The following is a 27,218-nucleotide window of genomic DNA, read 5'->3' on the forward strand; positions in this document are numbered from 1 at the left end:
CAGGGCCTAAAAGCAGAGCAGATATGAAGGCTACGTTTCTTTCTCATGTTCTTTCACTGTCCATTAAGCAGGTTAGCAGGTAAGAAGAGATCCCAAAGTCCATAATTTTTGTCTGAGAAAGCCTGAATTTCATGAATTTCATGCATCATATAGATGCAATAATAATCTCTGAATAATCTAAGTAGAACAGAACAGTCCATCACCCAGTGTTTCACGCAGGAAATCTCTCAAACCTAGTGCATCATCATAGAAATTCTCTACAGGAGATAAAAGGATAGAATGTGATTCTACAGGGCAGGACCTTGTGGTCTACTCATCGCTGCACTTTCCCTTGTCTCCAACCAATCTCCTATTCTAAACATGCTCCTACTCTCTCAAGTCGTCAGGTCTCTCAATTTTCCCACTTTATACCTTGAGCTACTGCCTGAAGAAGACCCCACAGTAAAGAAACCTGTGAGCAAAACATGGTTATCTGTATCACTGTGCCCTATCACACATGGCTGCTTCCCAATGTTTTTCTCTCTCCCTAGCCAACCTCTGCCTCCAGAGCCTCATTCCGACCTTCCTGCCTCACCCCAAGCCCCTTTTCTCACCAGGCTTCGTTCTCATTCTGAGTCTCTCTGCCCATCCTGTCCCCACTCTCACCGTTTTAAGCTCTCCTATTCATTCTTTACTGTGAGAGTAGTGAGGCACTGGGGTTTCCTAGACAAGTTGTGGATGCCCCATCCCTGGAAACGTTCCAGGCCAGGCTGGATGGGGTTTTGAACAACCTGGTTTAATGGAAAGTGTCCCTGTCCATGACAGAAGAGTCGGTACAAAGAGATTTTAAGGTCCGCTCCAATGGTTTGGTCCCAAACCATTCTGTGATTCTGCTCCCGTCACTACTCCAAAAACGCCTTGCTCACTTCTGTTTCCCACTCCCGGTTTTACCAGATTTTGGCTGCTGCATCTTTTATCACAGACTTTCCTTGCGATGCCCTTTGCCTAGCTCCTTTTTACCCCCTCTGACCACTCCTACACGCCCCCACCGCTCGTGGGGCGGCACCGGCAGCGCAGGCCCCGCCTGGGGCGCTCTCCCGGCCGCAGCGGGGCGGGCGCGGGCGGCGGTTCCGGCGGAAGGCGGCGGGGCCAGGCCGGGCCCGGCGTGGGGAGGTCCCCGCAGAGATGGTGCAGGAGCCGAGCCCGGGGCTGGTGGCCGAGCTGCTGCTGCGGGCGGGGGCGGCCGGCGCCATCCTGTGCCTCTGCTCCCGCGCCTTCGTCGAGTGAGTAGCGCCGGGCGCGCCCCCTGTCCCGGTGCCCGCGGCCGGGGAGGTCCCGCTGGGGACGGGCGGGAAGGGCCGCGCTGCTGCGGCCAGGGGATGCGGGCGGAGCTGGGCTTCGCGGGGCTGTGCACAAAAGCACCCCATATGTTTATATGTTTATCACTGGTGGGGGGAGTGGAAAAGGGTGAGAGGAGCCCCCAAACGCCGATCCCTGGGCCGGGGCTCAGCGCGCCCTGCCTCCTCCTTCGCGCTCCCCATCCGCAGGGCAGCAGCCGGCTCCTCAACGAGAGGAGGACCAGAAGATTAAATTCCGGAGTGTACCGCGTAGTGCAGCGTTTTCTGAGCGTCGCTCCTACGGACTTTCCCGTCAGGCTTTAAGTAAAGGGTTGCCTTTTCCAGATGTTGTTACTTTTTATTTGTTTCGCGTGTCTGGAGTCACAGGGCAGCCCGTGTGGGAAGGGACCTTGGGAAAGGTCCCTTGGTCCAGCCTTCCATGGGAGCGGAGCCTAGAAGAGGTTAAGTACCCCATCAAGTATCATCTTGAAACGTCCAGTGGTGGGGATTTTATTGCATCCTTGGGGAGGTTTTTTCCACTGAATGATTGCTTTTACTAAAAAAAAATCGTTTCAATGGTGACTTTCTGCATCTGTGTCTGTCTTTATTTTTACAGAGATCGAAAACTATATAAACTGGGATTAAAAGGATTTTATGTCAAAGATGACAATGACAGTACAGGTAAGCTAATACAATGTACTATGCAATGTGAGCTGCAGTCTCAAAATAAGTTGTGTATGGTTATTTAAGTTATTCTTACCTCTGTGTTGTTTTTTGGTACTTTTGTTTTGGGGACAGAAGTGAATAATAACTTAAAACTTACATAGCTTTCAGGTTACCATAATATTGATGTAGAAGTTTGTGTCAAACCAAGTGCAGTGCTTATTTCTTGTAGGAGCAATGGGGAGTAGGATGGTCAGGACAGATGGAGATGAGAGATCTCTGAAGCCAGGTCTTGGAACTTGGGGTTTATTGCAAAGGGCCTGGGTGCAGGGCCCTGCTTGGAGCTGACAGCCACAGCCCAGAGCAGGCCCCAAAGAGGAGCCCCAAAAGAGAGAGAGAGAGCGAGAGAGAGCAAGAGGTAAAGAGAGAGGAAGAAAGAGTAAAAGAGGACGAAGTTCCCATTACAATACCATAAATCTTCTTCTGTGCTAAATATTCTAATTTTCACTTGCCAGTCTAGTACAAGATACAAATCCTATGGCATTTACATACAGCCTATAAGAATCATTACATTACCGTACTGTGTTACATTTTAAACCCTAAAAACTAATCTTTGGACCCCTTCTGCCAAGCTAGTAGGGTCTTCTCTGACCCTTGGACTGTCTGCAAGCAGAGGGTATTGTCTAATCAAAAGGGGATTAGGCAGCCATATTATTGTTCAGTAACTAAGGCTTGGTATCTCAAAGCTTGCTTTCATTTCTATCTCGCTTATAGTTTCCATATTCTCAAAGTCTTTTGCCAGGCAATCATATTTATATGGCTTTCCTGTTTCATCTTCCCCAACAATTCCTATCCAGATAAATTTTACCTGCTCACATAATATTCACCTGGTGCATGGAACAGATTATATCACACATCCCTGACCTAGTCTTAAATCGTAATTTCAACTTAATTCAATATTGATTGCATAATGGAGGGTCTGTGGATCCTAGATGTTTGTCTCTTCTGTCTCTACCCCAGCCTAGGGCATTAGCTATTGCTAGTTAATCTGCTGAGTAAGAAGTAGAGAAGTGCAATAGCACTGATGGGGAAAATTATGATTCACATATATACAATGAATCATGTGAGGAGGACCAGAAAAATAAGTCTCTCACTTGGTGTGCTTGTAATCTAGGAATTGCCATGGTGTATACTCTAACAAATTCAACACCACTCCCCTACTCCATCTCCTGAATTCCTCATGTTTGCATATCTGACCATAATTGTTTTGGTATTTTTTTTTAATCATTGCTCTGTTGGTAGATCCAGCAGCATAATGTCTTGATTTGAAAGGAAGTCTGTGCAGAAATAGAAGCTGATAAATAATAGCACAGATTAGATTGAGGCAATGTGAGAGGAATGAAAGAAGGAGATTGTAAACTGTGTTTTTGTACATGTATGAGTGATTTGTAGTGAGAATAATCAGTCAAGAATGGAAAGGTCTCATGTTATGTGATAATTTGGCAGTAAATATATCCTAAACAACCAAACCAAAAACCTTGAATATTTCAGTATTGTCAACTTAGTCAGGAGCTTCTGATTTCATAATTTCCATCCATATTCAGCTCCTACTTTCTCAATATTTGTAATTTTATGTGCATGTGTTTCTGCTTAACAATTTGATAAAAGTGCAAGCTTGCTGGGGAGGGCACAGTCAGGCAAAGAGAAGATTACAGAGGCTGTGTGAGTACTGCTCAGCAGTAGCCAAAACATTAGTGTGCTGTCCACGCTGCTTCAGCCACAAATCCCAAACACAGTGACATAGAGACTGCTATGGAGAACTTAACTCCTTTCCAGACAGACCCAGTCCAGTGCCCTGGCTACTGAAGTTACATTTTGATTCCTACTGATAGTTATGCAGAAATTGAGCTGTTTGTGAGGAAGATTTTTAAATGTGAAAGACAGCATGAGAGGCAGTTCTGCTATCTTTTGTGTGCCATGCTGTGGCATTGAGGTGTCAGAACCAGATTATATTCATGAATATATCTTGTTAACAGGGGAAGAACAAGCATCTGAGGAGGAGAGCCATTGTCCCAATGTGAGATTAAAGGTGGATACTAATCATGCCCTGGACCTGGAAGAAGTTGAATTAGACTCAGAAGCCGAGCTTATGAAGAGTATGGGATTACCTCTTCAGTTTGGTGGGCAGTCAGCCCACAGGGACTTTGTGGTAAATCTTTACTTGCTTTATTTGTTTCTGTTCGTGTAGTGTTTCCAGACCTAGGGACATGCCTTCTCTCAGTTATTTCTGAGATGGCAGTTCATGGAAATGTATCAGAGCTGCCTTTAAGCTGCCTACATTGCATCCTGATAAGAGCACACAGCACCTGGGTCTGTCCAGGTTGTAAAACCCCTCTGCCAGTTGGACTAAACAGGGTCAAGGCTGTGCTTTATGTGTCCATATCTATAGTGGTCTCATGACTAGGGAAACCTGATTTAAAGCTGATAAAGCTTTAAATAAAGCTGATAAAGCTGATGCTGCACATCAGGACAGCTAGTACACCCCAGTCTGAGCACTTATTTTCACACTGTCTGCTTGAACCATTTTGCTTTTGATAGTAATGTAAACAGCTGGTTTTTCAAATCCCTCTTGCAGCTGATAAAGCCAGGCTGTTCCAAAAGGCAGGAATGAGGCATTGATGCTTTTTTTCCGATAGGGAACATTTGAGTTTTAGAAGGGGCCTGAGGTTTTCACTGATGATGAAAAGACAGTGCAATATTCACAGTGTCCACTCTATGGAATACAGACCTCCCTGACAGTGAGACAGAGCACTGCATGGTTCTGACCTAATTAATTTGTAAATAAATAGGAGAAACTTGTATGTAATTTTAATTGATAACTTGTAAATACACCATACAGGCATCCAAATTCAAGCCTGAAGTGCGTATACAGTTTTTGTTGCTGTGTAGTAATATGCAAATAAGTTGAATGGGAAAATAATGCATTTTCTTATTAGATTACTACTAAGCATTGTGCTTTGGACTGTGTATAATAACATGAGGGATGTGGATGAAAGATCAATGCCAGTTCTTCAGTTGTAACTTCTGTATAGTGCACCTTACATTTTTGTCAGCGTAACAAAACTAAGTATTGCAGCTACTGGGGCATACATTCACAGTCCTTTGTCCATGTGAGTTTTATCATCACAGGAAGCCCCCCTGCAACAAGTGGAGTTGTAATGATGAAACCAACAAGTTACCTTAGTGTTCCTTTCAGGAACAGGTTTCTGTGTTCTGTTCCACCAGGTGACTGTAGTAGCTGAGTTTGTTGTAACAAGTGAAATTATTGTACTGCACAAATGAAAGGGCCACCTGTTTGGGCAGGAGGTTGTTGTTTCCTTGTTTCCTGTTTCTGTTAGCCAAATTGGAAGATTAGATGGAAAAGATATTGCTCCCCTCTTTTGGGTCACTCTCTTCAAGACAAACAGAGATTCAGCTGCAGGATTTACAGAGTTTCTGAGTACAGAATGATTTTTTTTGTGTATGTACAGCATCCAAAATAGCAAGTATTAAACATTCTATGAGGTTGAACATTATGTTTGCTACCCTAATAAGACACTAAACAGTGTTTGCTGATTGGGCAGATACCAGGTAAAAGTAAGGGTCAGCCACCACAGCTGCATAAAACAAAACCTTGATGTTACCAAGACAGTATTTTGCCGTTGAGCTCAACCTTCTCACCCTTCAATTCCTGACCAACTTCCCTTTAGGATTTAAAGCATTTGTTGTTGGTGACTTCCTTCTGAATCTTTGAGCTGCTCATGACTTCCCACTCAGCAGCCTCACTTTTGTCTATCATTCTGCTTTTTTGTATATGTGTGTTTCTACAGCTCATCCTCACACCTTCCTCAGAAGTGCCAGTTGAGGTTGTATAGCAGGGCCCTATCAGACCCAGAAACTCTACAGCCTTTTTGGGGAGAAAGCTAACAGCAGGGTTGCACTGAGAGGGAGGATTCCAATGGAAACAGAAATGTGACTAGAGAGAGAACAAGATTGTATATATATTGTGGACTTCTAACTTTTCCATTATCTTTTAGGTAACAGAAAATTATAGAAAGAAAAATAATGTGAAGATTATGAAAAAGAAAAAGAAGAAGAAAAAAGAGTTACAGCAAAAGCACGAGGATAAAATGGGGCAGGAGTGCCAGGATGAAGCTTGTGGTGGTTGTACCCAGTCTGTTTCTGGTGAGCTGGTCCTAGCTACAGAGCAGTGTGAGATGAGCAGCAAACCTCAAGCTGTAATTGAAGGGAACTGTGAAAGTTCAGAAAGCCTTGCAAGTGAGGCTTTACCCAGTGAACTTAAAGAAAAATGGGAGAAGTACTGGAACGAGTACGGAGAAGGCCTTCTTTGGCAAAGTTGGTTGGAAAAGCACCAAGAGGTGTCATCATCTGAAGGCATCATAGCCTCTGAGCCTTGGAGTAGTCCAGATACTAAGGAAGAATGGGAGCAGCATTATAGTGAACTGTACTGGTATTATTGGGAACAGTTTCAGTACTGGACAAGTCAAGGATGGACTACTGAGAGCTCACATGGTGACAAAGTGGAAATTAATGGAATTACACAGGAGACTGGTTTTTCAGGAGAAATGGGCTTGGTTAGCCCAGGACCTGAGCACAGCGAAGTGCTGAGCTTGGAGCTGTCTCCCTCCAAGACCAGAAGTGAGGAAAGACTCCCTTCAAGTGCTGAGCTCCACAGTGAAATAATTTCTGGGATTTGTAATTTAAATCTGAATTTGGAGGAAGTGGAGCAGAGCAGTGCTGCTCTAACAGTAGCCCACAAAGATACTGAAGAGCAGAGTTCATCTGACAGTGGAAGCCAGAAGGAGCCCTGTGATGGAGGAAGCAGAAAAAGGAGAGCATCTTGTGAAAATAAGAGTGTTAGCCAGTCAGGTAATAGAAAATCAGAATTCTCTAGGTAGTTGTATATAAGAAACAAGGGCATGTCTGTATTATTTTTTAAAAGTCAATTAGGTATTTTGTGGAATGATTGCATACTCGATTCCTTTTTCTTCCCTCTGCTTCTTTGGATGATTTCCCCTCTCTAACCTGTATATTGAATGTGTTTTTCAGCCAGAAATGGTTTTAACAGAACATGTACTTCATAAATCTTCAAATGTACTACAGATATTGGTGAGAGATCCTTGTTAGTGCATATTTAATTATTTATCTTATTCTTGATACTGCAGCTGAGACTTAAGTCTGCTTCTAGAGACTTTGTAGAAGAGGAAAAAGCAGATGTAGTCCCAGCTTGGTCCTACAGTAGAGCAGGAATGGGAGAGATGAAAAGAAGATCTCCTTTTGAAAAAGAAATGAGAGGACTGTTTAAATCTTCCTTTTCTAAATCTGTGTGAATATCTTTGCATAGCTAATGAGATGGAAAACAAATTTTACACACAAGGTGAAACTGTTTCAAATTTTGTATCTTGCAGACATTTTATTTTTCATGGAGAGATGAGATAATTTGAAGTTGGTCCTTCATAAGATTGTTAACACTACAGTGTAATATTGAAAACTTTATTAGTATGTTGTTCCTCAGACAAAGACAAGTAAAGATGTGTGTTTGGCACACACTAACTAGCTGTAGCTGCAGGGGTACTTTGGGGACAGGAAGGTAAGGATTTGATTTATGCAGAAGGAGAATGTGATGTATCTTTTTTTAGGCGTGAAGGAGTCATGCAGCTCGAATTCAAGTGAAAAAAAGCAGTTGCTGCTTCATGACCAAGATGAAGATGAGGATGAAGAGCCTCCTGAATACAGATGTGTCAAAGTCAAGAGAAGGCAAGTCATGAAATTTACATGAGCTTTTTTCTCATGCAGTCCAGCTCCAGGAGCCTTCTGATTTATACTAACTATACCTTTGATTGAGGATATGAGTTAAAATGTCAGTACAAAGCCACATAGTCTTCCATCACTGCTTATTGCTTTGCCTCACAACAAGCAGTGGATGTTTCCTCTCTTCCAATGCTTGATGAAAACAATGTGTGGCCTTGATGACTGTACAAGGTGATGGTGCTGTTCTTGTGCCACAGGAGTATACGAAATTGTTAAATTGCTTAGGGCAGCTTGCTTATTTAGGTCTAATTAATATAGACAATACCAGAACAACAGTAAATAATCTGTATTGTTTAACTGCATTGAATGCTGCCAGTAAAATGCTCAGAGCTATGGCAGTCATAAAATGGGGAGTATCTGCCTTGTCACAGGTTTGTTTTCTTCCTTCTCACAGGTTTTTTTTCTTCCTTCTCTAAAAATACATAGTCTCAAAGATGGTGAGATTGCTCTTCCTCTCTTGCAGACTCAAATGTGAAGGAGTGGGTGGAATTTTTACCTGCTAATCACGTAGCTGTGGTTTCATTCTAGTATTTGGCTGTTCTCACAGCATTAATAATATAGATTATAATATAGGTAACATGATAGATGATGAAGGTAATCTGGAAATAGGGTGAGCAAACACTGTCTTCATCGTGTAGGGTTTGCCATTAAGTATTTTAAGAGGTCATTCGGAGTACTTGGAATATTATAACCCCAGTAGAAGGGCATATGTCCATAAAATTGGGTAGAAAAAACAAACCAACCCAAAAATTCATGCACAAGAATAGAGTGGTGTTATTTGCTTGGTTTGGTTTCAGCACTGTGTGAAAGAACTTACTTGAAACCCACATTTAAATGTTTTCAATTTGCAAGATTTTTAGCAGTATAGCTGTAAAATGATTGGTTTCTTCACAGTAAGTAACTTTGTCATCTGTGTTTTTTCCTAGCCATGAGCTGGACATGGATGAGAACCCAGTGGAAGATCCCGAGGAAACCTGCTCTGTGTTGGGTTTCAAGTGTGGCACAGGACAAAAGTAATTACTTACAAGGAACTGTGGGGCTTTTCATAGCATGTCAGCCCTCTTGTTATTATGGAAATAAACCATTAATCTCCATTTCCTTTTTGTTAAACTTTTGAAGCTGAGTTCCAGAGTTAGTCTCTGGGAATCATTTATACAACTGAAAGTACCTTACATGCTAGACCTTAGTGTAACATGTAATGTACTTTCAGTTGTATAAATGTGAAGTGGCTGGTCAGCTACTTAAATTAGAGCACAAAGGCTCTGACAATAAATGGTCCTCTCAGTTTGGAGTCCTGTGGGCTGAGATCATGATTTTTAGCTGTTTCATACTGGAATGAAGTTCCTTTATACTAGTGAAATATCGTCACGCTAGTAAAGTATTGCCAGGTGTTGGCTAGTGAAATTTTTTTTAGTTGTTTTTTTTTTTTTTAATTGCATTTGCTAGAAGATAAAAGCAGCTGGTTTGGAGGTTCTTGACAGCCACCAAAAAGATCTGTTATTCTTCTACTCAAGATTTTTTTTCATTTCCTATTCTTCAGGCTGGCCCGGAAAATTGTTTTCATCTAAAGTTATATAACTACCAGATAACTACTATATAACTAGAAAAAAAATCTAAAACTAATTAGGTTAAATATTTTCAAATAAAAATTGTTAACATTTTCATGAAGGTACAATGTTTTGCAGCTCCACCCAGTGACCTATTTTAAATGGAGCAATAAAAAAATATTTAAGTGTTAAGTTATTTTTTTGCAAACATCAACATTCATGTTAAAGTTTCTAAACTGGAAATTAACCAACTAAGTCCTTATGTATGTATCTATCTGTGTATTTTCAGGTATGGTGGAATTCCAGATTTCACCCACCGAAGTGTGCAGTACTTGGAGAAAAAAGCAAAGCTCAAGTCCAAATTCTTGGATCTGCGTAAACCAAGGAAGAGCAAAAACACACACATCTTCTTTACAGAGGAATCTGAAATGACATGCAAAAAAAGCAAAACTTTGAAGAAAGTATGTTTAGTTGTTAACACTGTTGTAATTCATAGATTTATCTGCTACCTTAGCTGTTGTTGTATTATAAAAATGAAAACAAAATATTAATTGCCCAGAGTAGATGGCATTTTAAATGTCAGTCCACTGCTCCTTTTTTTCTTGTTTTCTCCCCCTCCTATCTGCCTCCCACCAATGTGAAGATTATTTAGATTAGGATGGCTATGGAAAGGCATTGGTAGACCTGTTGAGAGGATTGTGAGCTTAAATGGCCAAGCTATCTGAAAGTTACTCCTAACATCTGGGTGCACATAGCTTTAGAGGTGTGTGTAGGTTTCTGTTGTTACTAAAAGTATCTTTGATTGTAAATTGCGTGTGAAGCCAGTTGTTAATGCTGGCATTTCAGCAGTAACAGAAAATCTTTGTGTAGATTAGTGTATTTCATGGAACTCCATGTTTTTAGTAATTTTGAAAGGGTTTTGCTTATACCTCTACCTGCGTTTATTTTCATGTATAACTTTATGCTTTTTGTTTTTAAACTCAGAAATTGCTAAGAAGTAGAAACATTTGTTCACTGGAGATTTAACTTAGTTAAATCTTTCTGAAAATCTGAGGGCACAGATTTTAATGTTATTTCACCTTCTGGGATGCTTGGCATTCCCCAAAACCCAAGTGCAAAGCACTGTGTTCTGGTGGTGGTGATGCCATATGTGTTTTATTGAGCTCCAGTCACATTGCTATAATTTCTGATTCATTTTTGATTTTGTACCTGGGGCCAATATAGTTTGAGGGCAGCTTTAATTATGTGAAGGAAAAAAAAGTTATGAATTTCCTCAGACTTCCAGGTAAGGAACTGCTCCAGGTCTAGAGCCATTCAGAGCAACAATAATGTAAAAAGGAGCATCTGCATGTGCCTTTGAGGAGTTTGGAGTGGTGTCTGTGCCTTGGTTAGGAGCTTATGTCGAACTCTCTGCTGTGCAGCAGAACCTTTACCGCCTGCACCATTTGGTACATCTTGAAGGTGAGGCAACAAATGTGTGAAGGTAATTTTACCTATTTATGCTAAAAAACTCTTCCCTGAGAGGCAGAGTTATCTCTGAATGCAGATTAGAGAAAGATAGTTGTGAAGTAGTAGACTTGGTCACCTGGGCTGTGGCAAGTGTGACTATTTAGATACTACATGATAATTATTTACTGTATTTATCAGTTAATCTTTTTGTTGGTTGGTTGGTTTTTTGTTTCTCTTTTGGAGGTAGCTGGCATCTAGTTCCCAAAGGCAACTTGTTTCCAAATATTTTTAAGAGGGAGCATGGTTAAGGACTAATTGAATGTTTCAAGTCTGGATATTTTACTGTTTTCAAAATACACATGGTAGAGAGTGCCTGCAGTGGCAGGTGCTTTTGAACTGTAAAGATTTTAAGCTATGCTCTGGATAACAGATCATCATCTGATCATCTGTGATATTTTCCAATTGCAGGTGGAAATGTTCCTGAAGCAGATTGGTAAACCTGAGGAGGAAGACAGGTCCCAGACAGGCACCCCTCAGGGTAAAGCAGAGGCATCGTCTGTGAGCAGCAGCGACTCAGAGGGTCAGGAGGGCATTGCTGCCGCACGGAGTGCGACGCTGGATGCTGAAATGCAGGAGCCACCATCTCCCAGTGCAGCCTGCACAGAGCCTGGAGGGAGTAAGCTTGAGGGGGAGGTGCAGGACGCTGCGGGGAGTGGCTCCAATGAGCTGGGGACAGGGAGGCCTGAGCCTGGCGCTGGGCGGCAGCTTGTCCCTCTGGATATTCCTGATTATCTCCAGCCAGAGACGGAGGACATCAGCCAAGGTAAATCAGTTTCCTGCAAACTGATGAAATGAATTGGCAGTGGACTTGATACTGCCTTCTCAAGTTACTTTGTCGTGCAGTACTTACTTATTTGGTTAATTCAATGGGATTCATTATGTCTAAGAGGTAACGAAAGCAATTGAGAGTTGTGCTAGTGGAATTAGCTTATTTCTGGAATGCCAGAATCCCAGGTCTTGTCTTTAATGGTGACAGTACTTCTTTATAGATGAACAGTCATTGTTTATCCTTGACAGGGTCTAACAGGTTTGCAATTCGTACCTTTTTTACCCTCTGCAAGCACGAGGGTTATTAAACCTCAGGTAGCTGCACAGACCATGAAGTTGTGGGTTCAAATGCACATTGCTGAGCTCTAGGGAACATGTGTTGTTAAAATTATTTTATAGGATTTTAAAAAAATCAATATTACGCACTTTTCTATTTAACATGAAACAAAGGAAAGCAGGATTATTCCAGTTTTTACATAGAATTTAATCCTTCCTACGGTAGTTCAGTTATCTTAGATTCCTACTGTAAAACTCTTGTCTAGATTAGTTTTAATTCATTACTGATAAAAGGGCATTAAACTGGTTTCTGATCCACTTGTTTGCTCATTACATAGAGTTTATTGTCTCCAGTTGAAGATTCAGGCTCTTAAATAATGGGTGAACAGTGAGGATTTTTAGGACTGTGGCTAATCCATTGAAATACAGCATGCTATTTTTTAATTTAAAGCCTCTAATCTTCATAATCTGGCAAACAGTAATAAAGAACATTTAGCAGTGTTTTTAAATCTTAACACTCACCTACCAATTATATTCCCTAGCCTACAAGAACAGTGACTGTTAACTTTTGCAGTGTCTTCCAGCTGTGGATGAAAACATTACTGCAAAGAAGAAGGAGACAAAAAGAAGGAGGAGGAAGAAAAATGCACAGAGAACTATACCTCCTGAGATTGCTGCTGATCCAGAGCTCCTCAAGTACTGGGCACAACGGTACCGGCTCTTCTCCCGGTTTGATGAGGGAATTAAACTAGACAGAGGTGAGTTCAGTACTGAGTGTGCTGACTTGGTGATATATCCGAGGATCTATCCAAATCTGTGGTCCTTCTTGCAGTTTATTACTAATTTTCTTAAAGGAGGATCACTACTGAGTGTGTCTTTGCACCCATGGATAAATTCCTTCCCCCTGTCTCCCAGCAGGCAGCTACCAGGCAGTCTTGGACTTCAGAAATGCTTTTTGTGTGGCACATCCCTGTCTGCATTAGTGCTTATATTTGCTGAAGATCTTGCTGGACCCAAATTATACTTTGTCAGGACTTGTTCAGGAACTCAGTGATATTTTTCTATTTCTGTACTTAATAAAATAATTTTGTGAAACTTCCAAGTATGCTGATGGATCTAGTTTCATTCTGTTTGGTTCTGACTTGCAGCAGTCACTTGCAAAACGACTTTTTTCCATTTTTGCTTGCAAAACACTTCAAGTCATAAATTAATAGGTAAAGGAGGAATTAGGATTACCAGGTATTTTTTGTTGGTTGGGTTTGTAAGCCTTCAGTTTCTAATGCTTTCCCTCATAAAGTTGCAGATTAATTGGCAGAGCACACAGTGGTGACAAAGAAAATAAAATGGTGGAATATATTTCTGGTTTAATTTCCTACAGAGCATCATCACAATATATAATTTTTTTTCATAGCTGTGCTCATGGACTTCTCCTTGATAAACCAGAATCCTCAGCACCAAGGTCAACAAAGCATGTATTGAGATTGAGGCATATCGGTTTCCTTCAGTGAGACTTTGTTTGCTTAGCAAATCTCTGGGCTGAGCAAAGTTTATCATCTTCAAAGCCGGTATTTCCTGCTGGAATGCACTAAGCCAAAATTCTTGGGATTAACACTAAACTTTCAATTTTATGTGGGGCTTGGTTGTTTGTTTTTAATTAGGTGACCTTGAAATAAGAGGTTAAAATACATTTCTTCCCCTTCCTCTGCAGAGGGCTGGTTTTCTGTTACTCCTGAGAAAATAGCTGAGCATATTGCTGTCCGTGTCAGTGAGTCATTCAACTGCGACATCATAGTGGATGCGTTCTGTGGGGTTGGAGGAAATGCTATCCAGTTTGCACTGACCTCAAAAAGAGGTAAGTAGGTGTTGTAAACAGTGCATCAGTTTTGTTTCTTCAATCTTTTTTCTAACACTATTCAGGTATGTGCTGTTTGTTGATTTATTTTCTTTTTTGGTGCTTCTGTAGCAACAGCAGCTGTTTCACTTCATCAGACTCACAATATGACCTCTCTGTTTTCAAAAAGGACCAATAAATCTGCTTTTCTATTTTAAGTCAGAGTCAGATCTGTGTTGTACTACTCAACACTATTGTTGTGTGGCATAATATCTGGTCTGTCAGATACTGTGGAGATCACTGGTAAAAGTGGACTTCTGTCAAAGCTGCTGCTTTTCCCAATTCTTACTTGAAGTCTGTGTACTCAAAAAAACCAGGCTCTATGTGAACAGTACTTAAAGCACTGAATGGAATCCCATGCAAATTCTGCAGAGCCAAGTGCACAAAAGTGATAATAACTTCATGTTAGTCTAATGCCAGCTAATGATATTGTAGGGAAATGTTGAGAGTCTTTCCTGTATAAATATTTCCTGCTAGATACTCATACCAGTTCATCTATGATCAACATTTGAGCGAGACAAATGGTAGTTTCTACTGCATTAAATTTGGCAGGCTATGATCCCATCTATACATCTCACTTGGCTTTTTGTATTTCCTGGCTCAATTTTAATTTCTGATATTATGTACCGATCTTGCATCATCCATCTCTCTTGGGCTGTGTTGGTTGGGGCTTTTTAAACTCAATTTTCAGAAGTATGGGGCCAGCCACAGATAAATGTCTGGTCCTTTATCCTTGCGTGGGGCTGTCACAGCAGCGGTGTCTGACCGCCGTGCCCCGCCCCTGCTCGGGCGCCATTCCCCCTTCCCATTAATGCCAGTGTTTGCTGTCTCTGGCGGGCAGTGATCGCCATCGACATCGATCCCGAGAAGCTGCAGCTGGCGCGGCACAACGCGGAGGTGTACGGCGTGGCCGAGCACATCGACTTCCTGTGCGGAGACTTCATGGCGCTGGCGGCCGGCCTGCGCGCCGACGTGGTGTTCCTCAGCCCGCCCTGGGGGGGACCCGACTACGCCACTGCCGAGATCTTCGACATCCAAACCATGATCTGCCCAGATGGATATCCTTCCCAGGCTGTGCCTGCCTTGTGCTGGGCTTCTCTCTTTCCTCTCCTCCCTCTCCTGCCATGGGGCTTGCATGCCCAGTTGGCTGACTGTGGATGACACAGTCGGCAGCTGGAGTTCCAGATGCAAACCATTTGTTTAGTCCTCTTCACCACCTAAATTTAAATATTTTTATTTCTTATTACCAAATAAAACAGTAATGAGGTTTTCCTGAAAAAATCCATCAGTGAATTGAGTAGCTCTCAACTTAAAACATTAATTCAGCAGTTTTAACTCCTTTAAATTATTTTATTAAAATACCCCATAGCAATCAAATAGCCATGTGATGTGTGTATATATACATATATATATATAGAGAGAGAGAGAGAGAGAGAGATAACTAATTGTGTGAACTATGACCTTGTCATCACTTAATTTTTAATTGATTCATGAAGGGGATATCTTATTTAAAATATCTTACTAAAACTGTTCTCAGTCAGCACCTGCCTGTGACTTGGGAAATCACACAAGAGTGCAAGCAAAATATTAACTCTTTGAATTAATATATAGAATTTCCTACTAGCTTGTTAACAGTGATACTGAGCACTCATTCATCTGGGAAGGTATTAACATAATAGTTTCATCATATATGAAGTGTGGGGTTTCTTTTGTCACAGAATAATCTTAATTTGTTCCCTTTTTTCTAAAATGTAACCATATTTGTAAGAAAATCTTCATATGCATGTGTGAGAGATTTCACAAACTGGGTTAAAAAACAATTGTAAGCTTAATATGCTAGCTACAAACTACATTCAAATTTGTCAAATACTTCTTTGTAGTTCAGACAAATTTTCATGAAAAGTGAGTGTTGGGGTTTTTTTTCTCCTTTTTGGGCACTAATGGTGAAATAGAGTTTCTACATTTCAGGAGAGAATCCTACCCACACACTCAAAAGATTAACTACAATTTAATTGCATAATAGCTGAAATTGAAACATACTTTCAAAATGAATCAATATAAAGAAACTTTTCCTTCCCTATTCTTATTTTTTTCCTTTACTGGCTTCTACATTTGAAATTTTCAGGCTCTCCAAGAAGATCACCAACAATATTGTGTATTTTCTGCCTCGGAATGCTGATATTAACCAGGTGTGTTACTGGATGAGGTCTTGGTGAATGAATAAAATGTTCAGCTGACTTAAAACATGAGTATTATAAACACATACATAAGACTTCAAGTCTGTTCAGCTGAATGTGGGGTATTTGGTGGTTTTAAATTTGACCCTTGTGTGAAGTGATTTCTGTGTTTGCAGTACTTTTGGTATATTTAGAAATGGGAGTATAAGATGATTTCCCTGGTTTTGGTGCTGTTTCTTCTTAAAGCAACGGAATGGGGTTTCTTGTAGAAGTTTCAAAGCCAATTGCCAGGCACATACATCATTATAAAAATATCAAAAAATATGTTTTAACCAGCTCTCACTGTCTGATAAGTTGGTTAGTTGGTGAGTCTCAGACTTCATGGCTGTCAGTTTATGAAGGAGTTGCAGGAAATCACAGCTGTAGTCACTGCTCTCAGGGTTGGTACCTTTGGTGTCCACACAAGTGTGTTGTTTCATATAGACTGCTTGCATTGAAGGGATGTGTGATAAACAGAGAATTTGTGGCACTGATGTGGGGCTTTTTGTATTAGAGAATTTTGGTAGAAGTTTGGGGGTTTTTTAAGCAGTTACATGACTAACAATTCCCCTGAGTGTTTGGTTTAGGTTCCTCTGTGTATTTTCTATGTTAATTATGTCTTGTAGCTTTTCAGAAAGAAGGAAGCAGTTCTCACCTGCAAGATGCCACAGGACTTCCCAGGACTTTTTCCTGCTCTTTCAAAAACTGCATCTGACTCAGAATAGGCAGGGCATCAAGCCATATGGTGGCTTGTGGAATTGTTGCTGGCAAACAGCTGGCTTGAGAAAAAGGCTGAAATTCACATGGCCTGAGTATTAGCAGACTCTAAGCCCATGCTGTGCACAGAACCATTGCTTTGGCAGGTGATGATTCAATTCCTTTTTGCATTTCAGGCTGGTGAAATGTCAAAGTGGCTTATGAATCTTTGAACAGGGACCTTAATTTTAGAAAGAGTTTCTCTAATTATATTGCATCTTAACACTTCCTTTTGTCAAATATTTCATTCCCATGATGAAGAGTGACCTTGGAGAGTTTTCTGCTCTACTCATGAGCACTTTTTACTGGCTTTCTAAATGGCCAAAGGCATCTACATTTCAATTCTGTTTCCACAAAAGCATGCAGGAATACTCCCCCCAGGGCTGTACCTTTTCCTTCAGAAGAGCTGGGCTCTTCTGTTTGATTGAGCCAGGTGTCCTGACATCTCTATATCTTGGTACAGTTGTCTCTGAATTATGTTGATTACATCCATGGGTTTGGTTTAACACAGGTAGCTGCAGAGTAACAACTGTTGCTCAAAAACATGGCTCAGTTGTTAAAAGTTCATGGCTGAGGTCCTGGGTTCAGTTCAGTTCAGTGTTCCAGGCTATGGGCTACTCTCAGGAAGGGAAATCAGCACCTTATTCCTTTCTTTAGAAATAGTGTCATTATAAGAACAACCAAAAAAAAAAACCAAAAAAAAAAAAAAAAAAAAAAAACCAAAAGGTTGATGATCTGAGAGGGGGAAAGAGAATGTTAATCAAGCCCACTGTTTAATGAAGTGTCTTCAACCTGTGTGGACAAAGGTGAGTCAAACATGTTCCAAATGTGACTTTGGTGAATACTCTGGTCCACAGAAGACTGTTACAGGTTTGACTAACAAAATCTCCACCTGAATTTAAAAATGAATTTTTCTGGATTTATTGCCACTACACTTCTAGGGCTGTGAATTTCCAGCAAAATAAAAATTTTTAAAAATTAAAAAAAAAAAAATAAAATAAAAAAAAAGCCCAGCAGTTAGAAACAACCTTGCAATAAAATTACTCTTTAACCATTAGTTAAGGTGGTTCGAATTTAGTGGAAAATGTGTAATTTTTATGGAAAATAGCTATCAGATCACTGTTAGATAGCAGACATAAAATAGGGATATAGGGATCCTGCTGCTGGAGTGAAAGCAGGGTGATAGCTGACCTTGACCTAGCTGTGTCAGAGGTGTTCATTGCCTTATTGGTGGACAAGATATCCAGCCTTGTTCCACATGACTTTATTGCAAAAACAGCACTTACTGCTTCTGCTGGGACAGCCACGTTGGTGTGGAGTTGGTCTTGTTGAGAGAAATGGAACTCTTGGAATTCCTTTAAAAAATCATCGGAGTTTAGGTCTCAGAGAAGTGAACTTTTGTACTTCTGCCTCAAGAGGGAGCAGCAAACCAGTACAAGATGATTGGCTCATTTACAATAAATATAAAAACATTTCCCTGAATTGCATCAAGTCTCCTTGTTTACAAACATGTTAGAAAATTTGTAATGTGTGCGTAAAAAGGTCTGGTTTTAGGTTGAATTAATCTTTAACAATCTTCTTCCTAGCTAGGAACAATCAGGAATAATAATTATGTGTGTACACATACATTGAAAAATACATATATTTATTAGTGCCTGTTATGTAGTTCATAAATGTAATTTATGAAGTGTTTATGAAGCTGTGCTCTGCCTCATTGGGCAGAGTGAGAAGTGTTCCGTTCAATTCCCTCTGGGAATTGAAGTCATCCCAGGTAGTCTAATCTCTTTCACAAACTCTTTTCTGTACCAGATAATGCTTCTGCATGTTAATATTTGCAGCAAATAAGGAGGAGCCTGCAATTTGTTGCTGTAGGACCTTCTTGCTAATGGTGGAATCTGTTCTTTTCATCCCATTGTAGAAGTTGTACTCAGTTAGTGTTGGTCTCTCACTGGTGGTCACTGTGTTGTCAGGATGCATGATGGCTCCCCCCCAATAAACTGGTGAGCCTGAAATGTTGGTGACCTGGTCTATTGTGAGACAGATAACCACATCAGCATATTTAGCAGCCTAGCCAGATTTGGGAGATGGAGTAATGAGGAATTGGGAGTTCATTGCTTATCCTGCTTGTGCTTGGTCAGTGGCTCAGATACTGGATTGTGCCTTAGTGATCATTTCAAATGTCACCATGCTTTGAAGACAGGCATACTGCTGTTTGTGGTAGCTATGTCTCACAATTTTGTCAAATTGTGCTGCTCTTTGAGCTTTTGCTGTCCTAAATGTTGGTGTCTCAGACCTAGCTTATATCAGGAATGGATTTTTGTTTCTTGTCTAGTTTAGAGTGGTTCTGTGAACCTAGAATTAAGCAAAGTGTTCTGGACCTTGATGGTCCTACAAAACATACACATTATGCTGGTACTTTTTTTTTTTCTTGTCTTTTTTTCTACCTCATCTCCATCAATCACTTTGAGAAAATCTGGAGTTAGACACTGAGGCCTTGTTCTGTCTGCAATATACTGCCTGGATGAAAAAATGTGTTTCTGTGTTGCTGTGTTTCTATTTGTGAAGGTCCAGTTGTTAAAAATGACTGCTCAATGAAGGGAGAGTCAAGATGAGTAAAACCCATTTATTTATTTGAATTGTCTCTTTTAGCTGTGATATTTTAAAATGGAGCCTAGCCAAATAGGACTTGCCAAGCAGAGTCATCTTTGTTTAGGAGTAAATAGAATAGTGAGCAAAGCAGGGAGTGAGAGGCCAGGAAATGAACAGAAGTTGATTTGATCGTATTTTTAAGATGCTTAGGTATTAGGGGAGTTGGCGGGTAAAATACCGTGGGTTGATGTGTTTTGGAGGCTGATAATTTCTAAGTGAATGTAATTGCATACACTTCAGCTGTGACTATTGTGTTAATAACAACAGCTTTTAAGCAGCCCACTTGACACTCATGTGTGTTCTCTGTCCTTGATAAAAGCCAGAAGTTACCCACGGCATACACCAAGCCAGAGTGATACTTCTGAACTTCAGTCTTCCTGAAGCTCATAATGCTTGCACACTGAATTGTAATTTGCCTACACTAAGTAAGAAAAAAATAAATAAATGTCTGGCCTATTAAAGAGTGACAGCACCACTGTGATGGTGTCATTATTCACATGCATACCTGTACATTTTCAAAGATGCTGCCTGAGAGCATTTTATTTTATTATGTTCAGTGTAAAGAATACCATTTTCTTCTTTTTCAAGTGGGTAGGGTTTTGTTCCCCTTAGCTTTTAGGTTGGATGCAGGGTGAGGGGATTCTTAATTTTAGTAGTATTCTGTAAAATTAACTGATTCACAGAGTCCTTGTGTGCCTCCATATCAAGTCAAAAAGCTTGTACTTGTCGTACCTCAGAAAAGTTTCTAGGACGGGAGAAAAAAATATGATAAATTTTTAGTCTACAGTTATATTAGTTGGTGATTGGAACAGATGGGAAGTTACTTTACTAAAAGAGTTTCAGTATGATTAAAAAAACGTAAAAAAAACCCAAAGACCAGTAGGAAAACCTTCAAGATCAAAAGTACACTTGAAGAATGTAAGGGAAGTTTGCACCTCAAACAACTTGTGCTCCTGAAATAATCGTCTGTGTTTGTTTCCCCTTTCATATTTTCATCTTTTCTGATGTCTCCTTTTCAAACCTGTTGGCTGCTTTTTTGATGTGTTTTGGCTGTGGCTGTGGACTCTTTTTAGCAGTAGTCACTGAACTGAGAGATGAAGGTGAGAGGTGAGAGGGATGCAGGGAGGGGTTAAATGAAGCTGCAACCTTTACCTCTGCCTAGGGACAGCAAAGGAAGCAATATCTGTCCACCCAGGTAATGTGGGTTTGAACTAAAGAATAAACCAGGGTAAGGAGAGTTGCCAGCAGGGAATCATTGTTTGTACACAGGAAAGTACAAAATAAAGACATTTTGGACTAGTCAAGTTTTTAAAAAGTCTTTCTGTATTCACCATTGTAGTGCACTGCAAAAACAGGAGATGTTTGTCGATATCTCTAAAAATAGCTGAGCACCTTTGTTTTTCTCAAAGCATCGTTCCTCAATCTGCTGTTATTTTTAGAGGGTGTCCCTCTGCCAGGCCAGACCCTTCTGAAGTTTGGTGTGTGGCAGCCTTCCCTCACTACACTTGTCAGGGTTGACTGAGCCCTGCTGAGGAAAACTTGGCAACTCCTACGTAATTAAATTTGCAACCTCCAGCAATTTACAACTAAGCATTGTCACAGAGAATTTGCATTTCTCTCCTCTGTGTATCGGGTGGGTTAAAGAGCATACAGTACCAGATCTGTCCCAGCAGAGCTTATTCCCATGTGTTTATTTAATTTTTTTTTCACCTTTGGGTTTATCAAATACCTTTAGTCAAATTAATCATAATTATCCTGGGTTTAACACTTAGACACCAGACACAACATATGTAAATTTTCAGCTGTGCCTTGGTGGACACCACCTGTCAGTGTAGGGGCATCTTGTTTTACTTGGCCTTCTAAGAGAAATGTTTAGTAAATACTTCTGTTTAATATCAATGTGTTAGTCATACTTAGATATGCTAGTGACACAAACCATGCCCAGAAAGTAGGAGTGCATAACCCCCAGATGCTAATTTCTGTATTCTTATACTGACTAATCCAATTAATATTTTAGAATACTTAAGAGACATCAACTATAAAGTGCAAAGCCTCTTGATGCTTTTTGGAAGGGACATTCCAGCTTCTGTTTGTAAAAAATTAAAAGTTAACATCTTCCTAGAAAAACTATGGATCAACGCACAATGCTTTGTGGGATTTCAAGTAAGAACAGATAAGTTGTAAAATTAACATTCCTGATCACTTGCCAGTTTTAGATTCTTGTGCTATTTATAAGTCAGCCAGTCTCTGTTTTTTTACTTAAGTGGCAGGTTCCTCTCTGACAAGAACGCTGAGCGTTTTTTCCTTTCATCAGAAGTTGAAGGATGAAGAAACTGCTCACACTTTTTGTCTAAAATAAAACCAAAAAAAAGGGAGAAAATCAAAACAGAAAAGTAAATGCTTGATTTAGATAAGTGGCGGTTTTCTGGACAAGTCAATAAAGGTTCAAGATGTAGTTTAAATTAATCTGTTATTTTCTCTTGATAGTAGGCTGGTTTTTTACTCATGATAAAATAGAGGAAGTTCAGCATGTTTATATTTAAACCTGCACTACAGAGTTAAGTCTCAAGGGGCTTTAGAAGTGTTAATAACACAGCTTGAACTCAAAGTTTCAGCTGCTAACATCATCTCGACTTAAAGATCAGTTAAAATCTACTGCAGGCTTGTAGACCCTGGTAACTTTGCCTGGGAAGTTTCCCTGCATGGGGAACTATAGAAATAATTTTCCTGCAGCAGCCTGGGAGATTGGCAGCACGGAGCAGAACTGGCTGTGGAGCATGGACCCCCCCCACAGGACATGTCCTCAGGGTCCAAAGTGGAGGGGGAGAAAAGCAGACAATGTTCAGTTTTGGTGTTTGTCCTTCTGACTGTGTAGTCTCTCCTGATGAGGAGTTGATGGCCTGTAAGCTGTTATCCCTCAGAGGCATCCTGAATAGGAAGAGGAGAAGGGAGAGTACTGCCTGCTCCAGTCCAAAATGCAAAGTCCTCTGTGAAATGGTGTCTGTCTGTAAATATTAAGCATTAAAGGTGTGCACTGGGCTCAGTCCAGCAGAGCCTGAATGATGAAATTCTCACTCCAGTGATCATAAACACAAAGCTGGGAGCGGTGCTGCCTGACAGGCTCCCCCAGCCTGCAGAGGCACTGCTGCCCCAGCCTTGCCCTCAGCACTGCCTGCAACTCCAGTGCATACAACAGCTTTTTCTTTAGCTGCAATAGCAACAACAATGAACCGTGACCTTTGTTGGTGAGTTTCTCTGTGTGTTTAGGGCTTGGTTTTGTTTGGGTTGTTCCCTTCCACCCTGCCACTCTTCAGTGCAACCTTTATGCTTCCTAATTCTAATTACTAAAATTGGTTTTACTCTTCCCCCAAAAGTTGGGATGTGGCATCTTTCAAGCACAGCTTATAGGTTGCTTTTTGCTACACTGGCATTTCTCAAATGCCAAGTACCATGCAAACCAGAGTAGCATCTCTTGCCTCAGCACAGCATGTCAACTTCTGAATGTTTCTCTTTGGCTCTGAAATCCTCTTGTTTATGTGATTTGGGTAAGGAGGGTTTTTCAGTCACAAGCCACAAACGGCTTCTGTGAGTAAAAGGAGACATAAAAAGAGGATCAGAGGCATTAGCTGCCAAGGAACATTTTCCACCAGTATTAACAGAGCAGAGATATTTTTTTCTGATTGTTTGTGCATTAGGTTTGGGGTTTTGCCTCTTTTCCTGTACATTGATTGGTTTATTTTTGTTCTTTGTTTTTCAGGTGGCTTCCTTAGCAGGGCCAGGAGGGAAAGTTGAAATAGAACAAAATTTTCTCAATTTCAAACTGAAGACAATAACAGCTTATTTTGGTGACCTAATAAGGCATGACATCTCCTGAACTCCATGTGGATTCTTCCAAACCCATCCTCCCTAACTGCTGCCTTGCTTAAGCTTTTGTACAGCTGGCTAGTCAAAAATTACTTTAAGCCATTTTCCACTTTAATTTCGCTTTACAGAAATTTGTTCTGTTGTACTGTCAATAAATGTTTTATAATAATTTTGACAAAACTGTAAATGTAGAAAAGCTGTGAATGTATGAAGAAAGCTCTTTATGAAATGCAGTCTTTTAAGGTTCAAGCCCAACCCATGGAAGTGGGGTTCAGGATTTCTTTGTAACTCTTACATGTGCTACTTCTGTACTTGCTCTGGTTTTGAGCATCCAGAGGGTCAAGAAAAATAGCCTGAAAGCCACAGGAGCTGCTGTCTGTGCTTGAGAAGCAAAAGCATCTGAACATCAGGTGGAACTAGAGGGTCAGGTGCACCACAAGAGGTTAACCCCAGTCCACCTCTCTCACTCCCTGCTCTCTGAGAAACCTTTTCAGGTTTTCTTTGCAGGATGAAAGTTCACACTTTAATTCTAGTGAGTGCTCTGACTTGTGGCAGCTCAAAGAGACTGCTGGGTGTGTTTGTGTCTGGAGGTGGGACTCTATCCTCTGGGTATTGTCATTTTATTTTATTTTTTATCTCCCCACCATTCCTCTTCATTGCAAAAATATTTTGAAGAAACCTTCTGCCTGGAGGTTTGTATCAGTAAGCAGAGGGGTTTCTGTCCCCCTTCTTTTCAAGGCCTTTGGAATCCTCACAGGCTTCAGGGCAGAAGTAAGCCAGCTTTTCCTGGTGAAGGCTCTCTGCTCCCACTTAGAGTTTGGAGGGGAAGAGTGGCCTTTGTGCAGTTCTCCAAGTAGAAGAGGAGGCAGGTGAGAAATGCCTAGGGCATGGCTATGGTGCTCTCACTGAAATATTCTTACATTATGTCCCCAATTTTGAGTTGTTTTTGAGGGAAGAGTGTAGGAATAATAATTTCTAAGATAAATTAATGCTGCTTCTCCTCTGCTTTGAGTGCAGCAGGATGCTGAAGGCAGCAGAAACTAAGCACTAAACCACGCATTAGTGCTATCCAAGAAAACAAGAATAACTGTAGAATAACCAAATAAGAGGATCTATTTTCCCCATTAAGGAATGAAGTCCAACTCTTCAAATCAGTTGAAGAGACCAAAGTGTTTGTGTGTTTATGGATTGTTATGACTCAGTGTGAGTTTGCAGTGCAGTAAAATAGCCCTTGGGAAATAGCTGTTTTCTAGCTTTGCTGTCTTTCCAGATCCAGACAAGTGCTAAACTTTTAGTGTTACATTCATGCTTCATGGAAGGTATTTTATGAAGATACTTTGGCTAATTTGCATCACTGCACTTTTCCACAGTGCTACAGCAAGGAAGAAGTCTGGTGCTGGCACTGCATCAATGTTTAAAGGGAATTATTAAGGAAATAATATTTCTTAGAAGTTTCCTTTTAGATCGTAGGGGAATTTGGCAAGAGTGCTAATACTACAGGAGCTCTAAACCTACTGTGGTAGGTTTACTACTACTACTGCCTACTGTGGCAGTGGCATGTGAATATAATAATGCTGTTAGACTTCCACTATAAGCTACAAACAAAAATCCAAGTCCATGAGGCTGAATGAAGAATAGATTCATTTATATTGTGTATGTCACAATATAAATGTGTACAGTACTCTGTACACTAAAATTTTACTATATTTGGTTTATTGCTGCTTGTAGAAATACCCTTGTCTCATTACTTGGTCCTCTTTTTCTCCTTAAGGAGATGCTTGAGAAGCATTTTGAGATATTGCTGATGCTACTCCTGTAAAAGGAAGCTCTGGCAGTGAAATGCCTGTGAATTTACTTCTGTCTTCTGGAAAGTAGTTAGATTTTGTTCAGTACCCAGTGTGGAAGCCAAAATATAAAAGGTACAACATTTACCCATTTGAATTTTTACTTGCAATGTAATGAAGTTAATGGTAAAAGGGAGCAATTTCTCAAAGGTCTCTGCAGAGCTTTGCAAGCATGTGGAGTATCAAAAGCAGAAGAATATCTTTGTTCATAGCTATTCCTCTCTCTAACCAAGAAGGACAAAAGGGGATTTTTTGGTTTTGGTTTTTTGGTTTTGTTTTTGGTTTTTTTTTAATTACAATTTAAAGTCAGAATGGCTCTTCTGGGCTGTGATAAATGTTTGCCCTCAGTTCCCACTTGCACAGAACTGGTGAAGTTCCCCAGGGCTTTGAATCTACCCATCTAAATTTAAGCCTATAATAACATCTGTGAGTAGTTTTAGTTTTTTGTTAATAATATCAACCAACAAACCCTTCATGGAGGAGAGCTTTAGTCATGACTTGCTATACAATGTTATTTTGCTTTATATTGGAGAAAAAAGATAACATGGACTGAGACACTGTTAAATTTCTGGACAGCTTGTGGTCTCTGTTTTAACACCCCTTCTGAATTTAGGCAGTATTTTGTAAATGATACATTGGGCAGCAAAGAAGTTACATTGTTACTGTAAATTCTCATAGAAGTTTGATCTTTTACCCCTACTAAACACAAAATAAGCTACAGGAAAAATGCAGATTTTTTTTTTTTTCCTAAGGACTAAATGCAGTAAATGCATACTGAGTTCTACTTTCTAGTACACTCTTGAGCCCCTAATCTCTTTAGGTTTGTCTTAATTAAATCCAACATTAAATTAAGCCCATTCATTTCTTTTTCTGGTGCATGGCATGAAGAGAAGTGATGGAAGATGAAGTTAGGTGCATTGCAAGGCTGAAGCTTAATTGCAGGTTCAAGGGGACCAGAGCATGCATGAGCAAGGGCTGAGCAGCTCTCTCTTCATGGGAGGACATCACTGTGCCCTTCTCTGAATGAGGCCCCATTAGAGTTATGAGAAAAAATTAACTGTTCCATGAAGTTTTCATGTACAGGTTTTAGAAAACCTTCCCCAAGTGTACTGTTTCTGAAACAACATCTGGGTCTATATGTGCAACTGAGAGGTTATATAAGCAAATTAATGTTACACCACAGTGACCATAGTAACATTTAGCAGAGGGAAACCCCATAAATAGCAGAAGGAAAAAATTACTTGCAATAACTCATTGAACAAATCAGTAGAAAATCGGGTTATTTTCACTTGGTTTGCTCTCTCAGCTTTCATATGCCTCATATTCACTGTTTGCTTTAATTGTCCTCCCCTTGTACACAAACCTTCCCATCTTCAAATACCAAGAAAGGGGGGCAATCCTGTCATGATTTACTGTTGCTGGTGTAGCCTTTCCAACACAGGCTTAGTGTTGGAATCTTAGTATTCCTGCCACTTGAATATCTTTGTGAGGTCCAGAATACCTATAAAAAGTTGATTTCAGTGGTGAACAAGTTTCAGATTTCTTTATGAAGACAGTAGAAATATCTTTGTAAGAGTGTGTTGCAGTGGCAGAGAAGTAAATGCTGTAAAACCAGGCTTGAAATCAATTCAGACCCTGTCCTGTTTCAGCTGTCAGATGATGAAGCTGTCAAGTGGCTCAGCCTGGTCCCTCTGGATGGAGTATTAGGAATATGCACACTCCAGCAAAGCAGATGTAAGAGCAATGCCGTGTTGATTCAGTTAAATGAAATCCCACAAACACCAAAATTAATTCATACCAAAAAAAAAACCAAACCCATCCAAAACCATAAAAAACACCAAAACAACCTTATTACTTGGAAGGCTGCAGGGGGCTGCAGAAGCCATCAGTAGCTGAAAGGAAGCAATAGGGCTGGCCAAAGGCAGCTGAAGTGCCTGAGTCTAGTGAGGCTGGACATTCACCCAGGCTCTGAAGATCTGAGCTGCACACATGCAGGGAGGAGGCAGGAGAAGGCTGCCTGCAAACAGGACTTGTCCCCCACAGGGTTT

General features: G+C 40.6%; 1 protein-coding gene across 1 annotated transcript; it reads left to right on the forward strand.

The window, feature by feature from the left end:
• The first annotated feature begins 1,062 nt into the window (after window positions 1–1,062).
• On the forward strand, window positions 1,063–26,984 carry TGS1 (trimethylguanosine synthase 1). Its single transcript, XM_071419550.1, has 14 exons — window positions 1,063–1,262; window positions 1,933–1,997; window positions 4,016–4,188; window positions 6,056–6,908; window positions 7,679–7,796; window positions 8,777–8,863; window positions 9,687–9,858; window positions 11,315–11,669; window positions 12,535–12,708; window positions 13,659–13,802; window positions 14,683–14,899; window positions 15,952–16,030; window positions 23,220–24,849; window positions 24,880–26,984. Exons 1-13 carry the CDS (start codon window positions 1,165–1,167, stop codon window positions 23,334–23,336), a joined length of 2,652 nt encoding a protein of 883 aa, XP_071275651.1. The 5' UTR covers window positions 1,063–1,164; the 3' UTR covers window positions 23,337–24,849; window positions 24,880–26,984.
• Window positions 26,985–27,218: the final 234 nt, after the last annotated feature.

Source organism: Agelaius tricolor, unplaced genomic scaffold (assembly GCF_023055355.1).
Source record: "Agelaius tricolor isolate 1412-34295 unplaced genomic scaffold, bAgeTri1.0.p SCAF_2, whole genome shotgun sequence".
Classification (NCBI taxonomy): Eukaryota; Metazoa; Chordata; class Aves; order Passeriformes; family Icteridae; genus Agelaius; species Agelaius tricolor.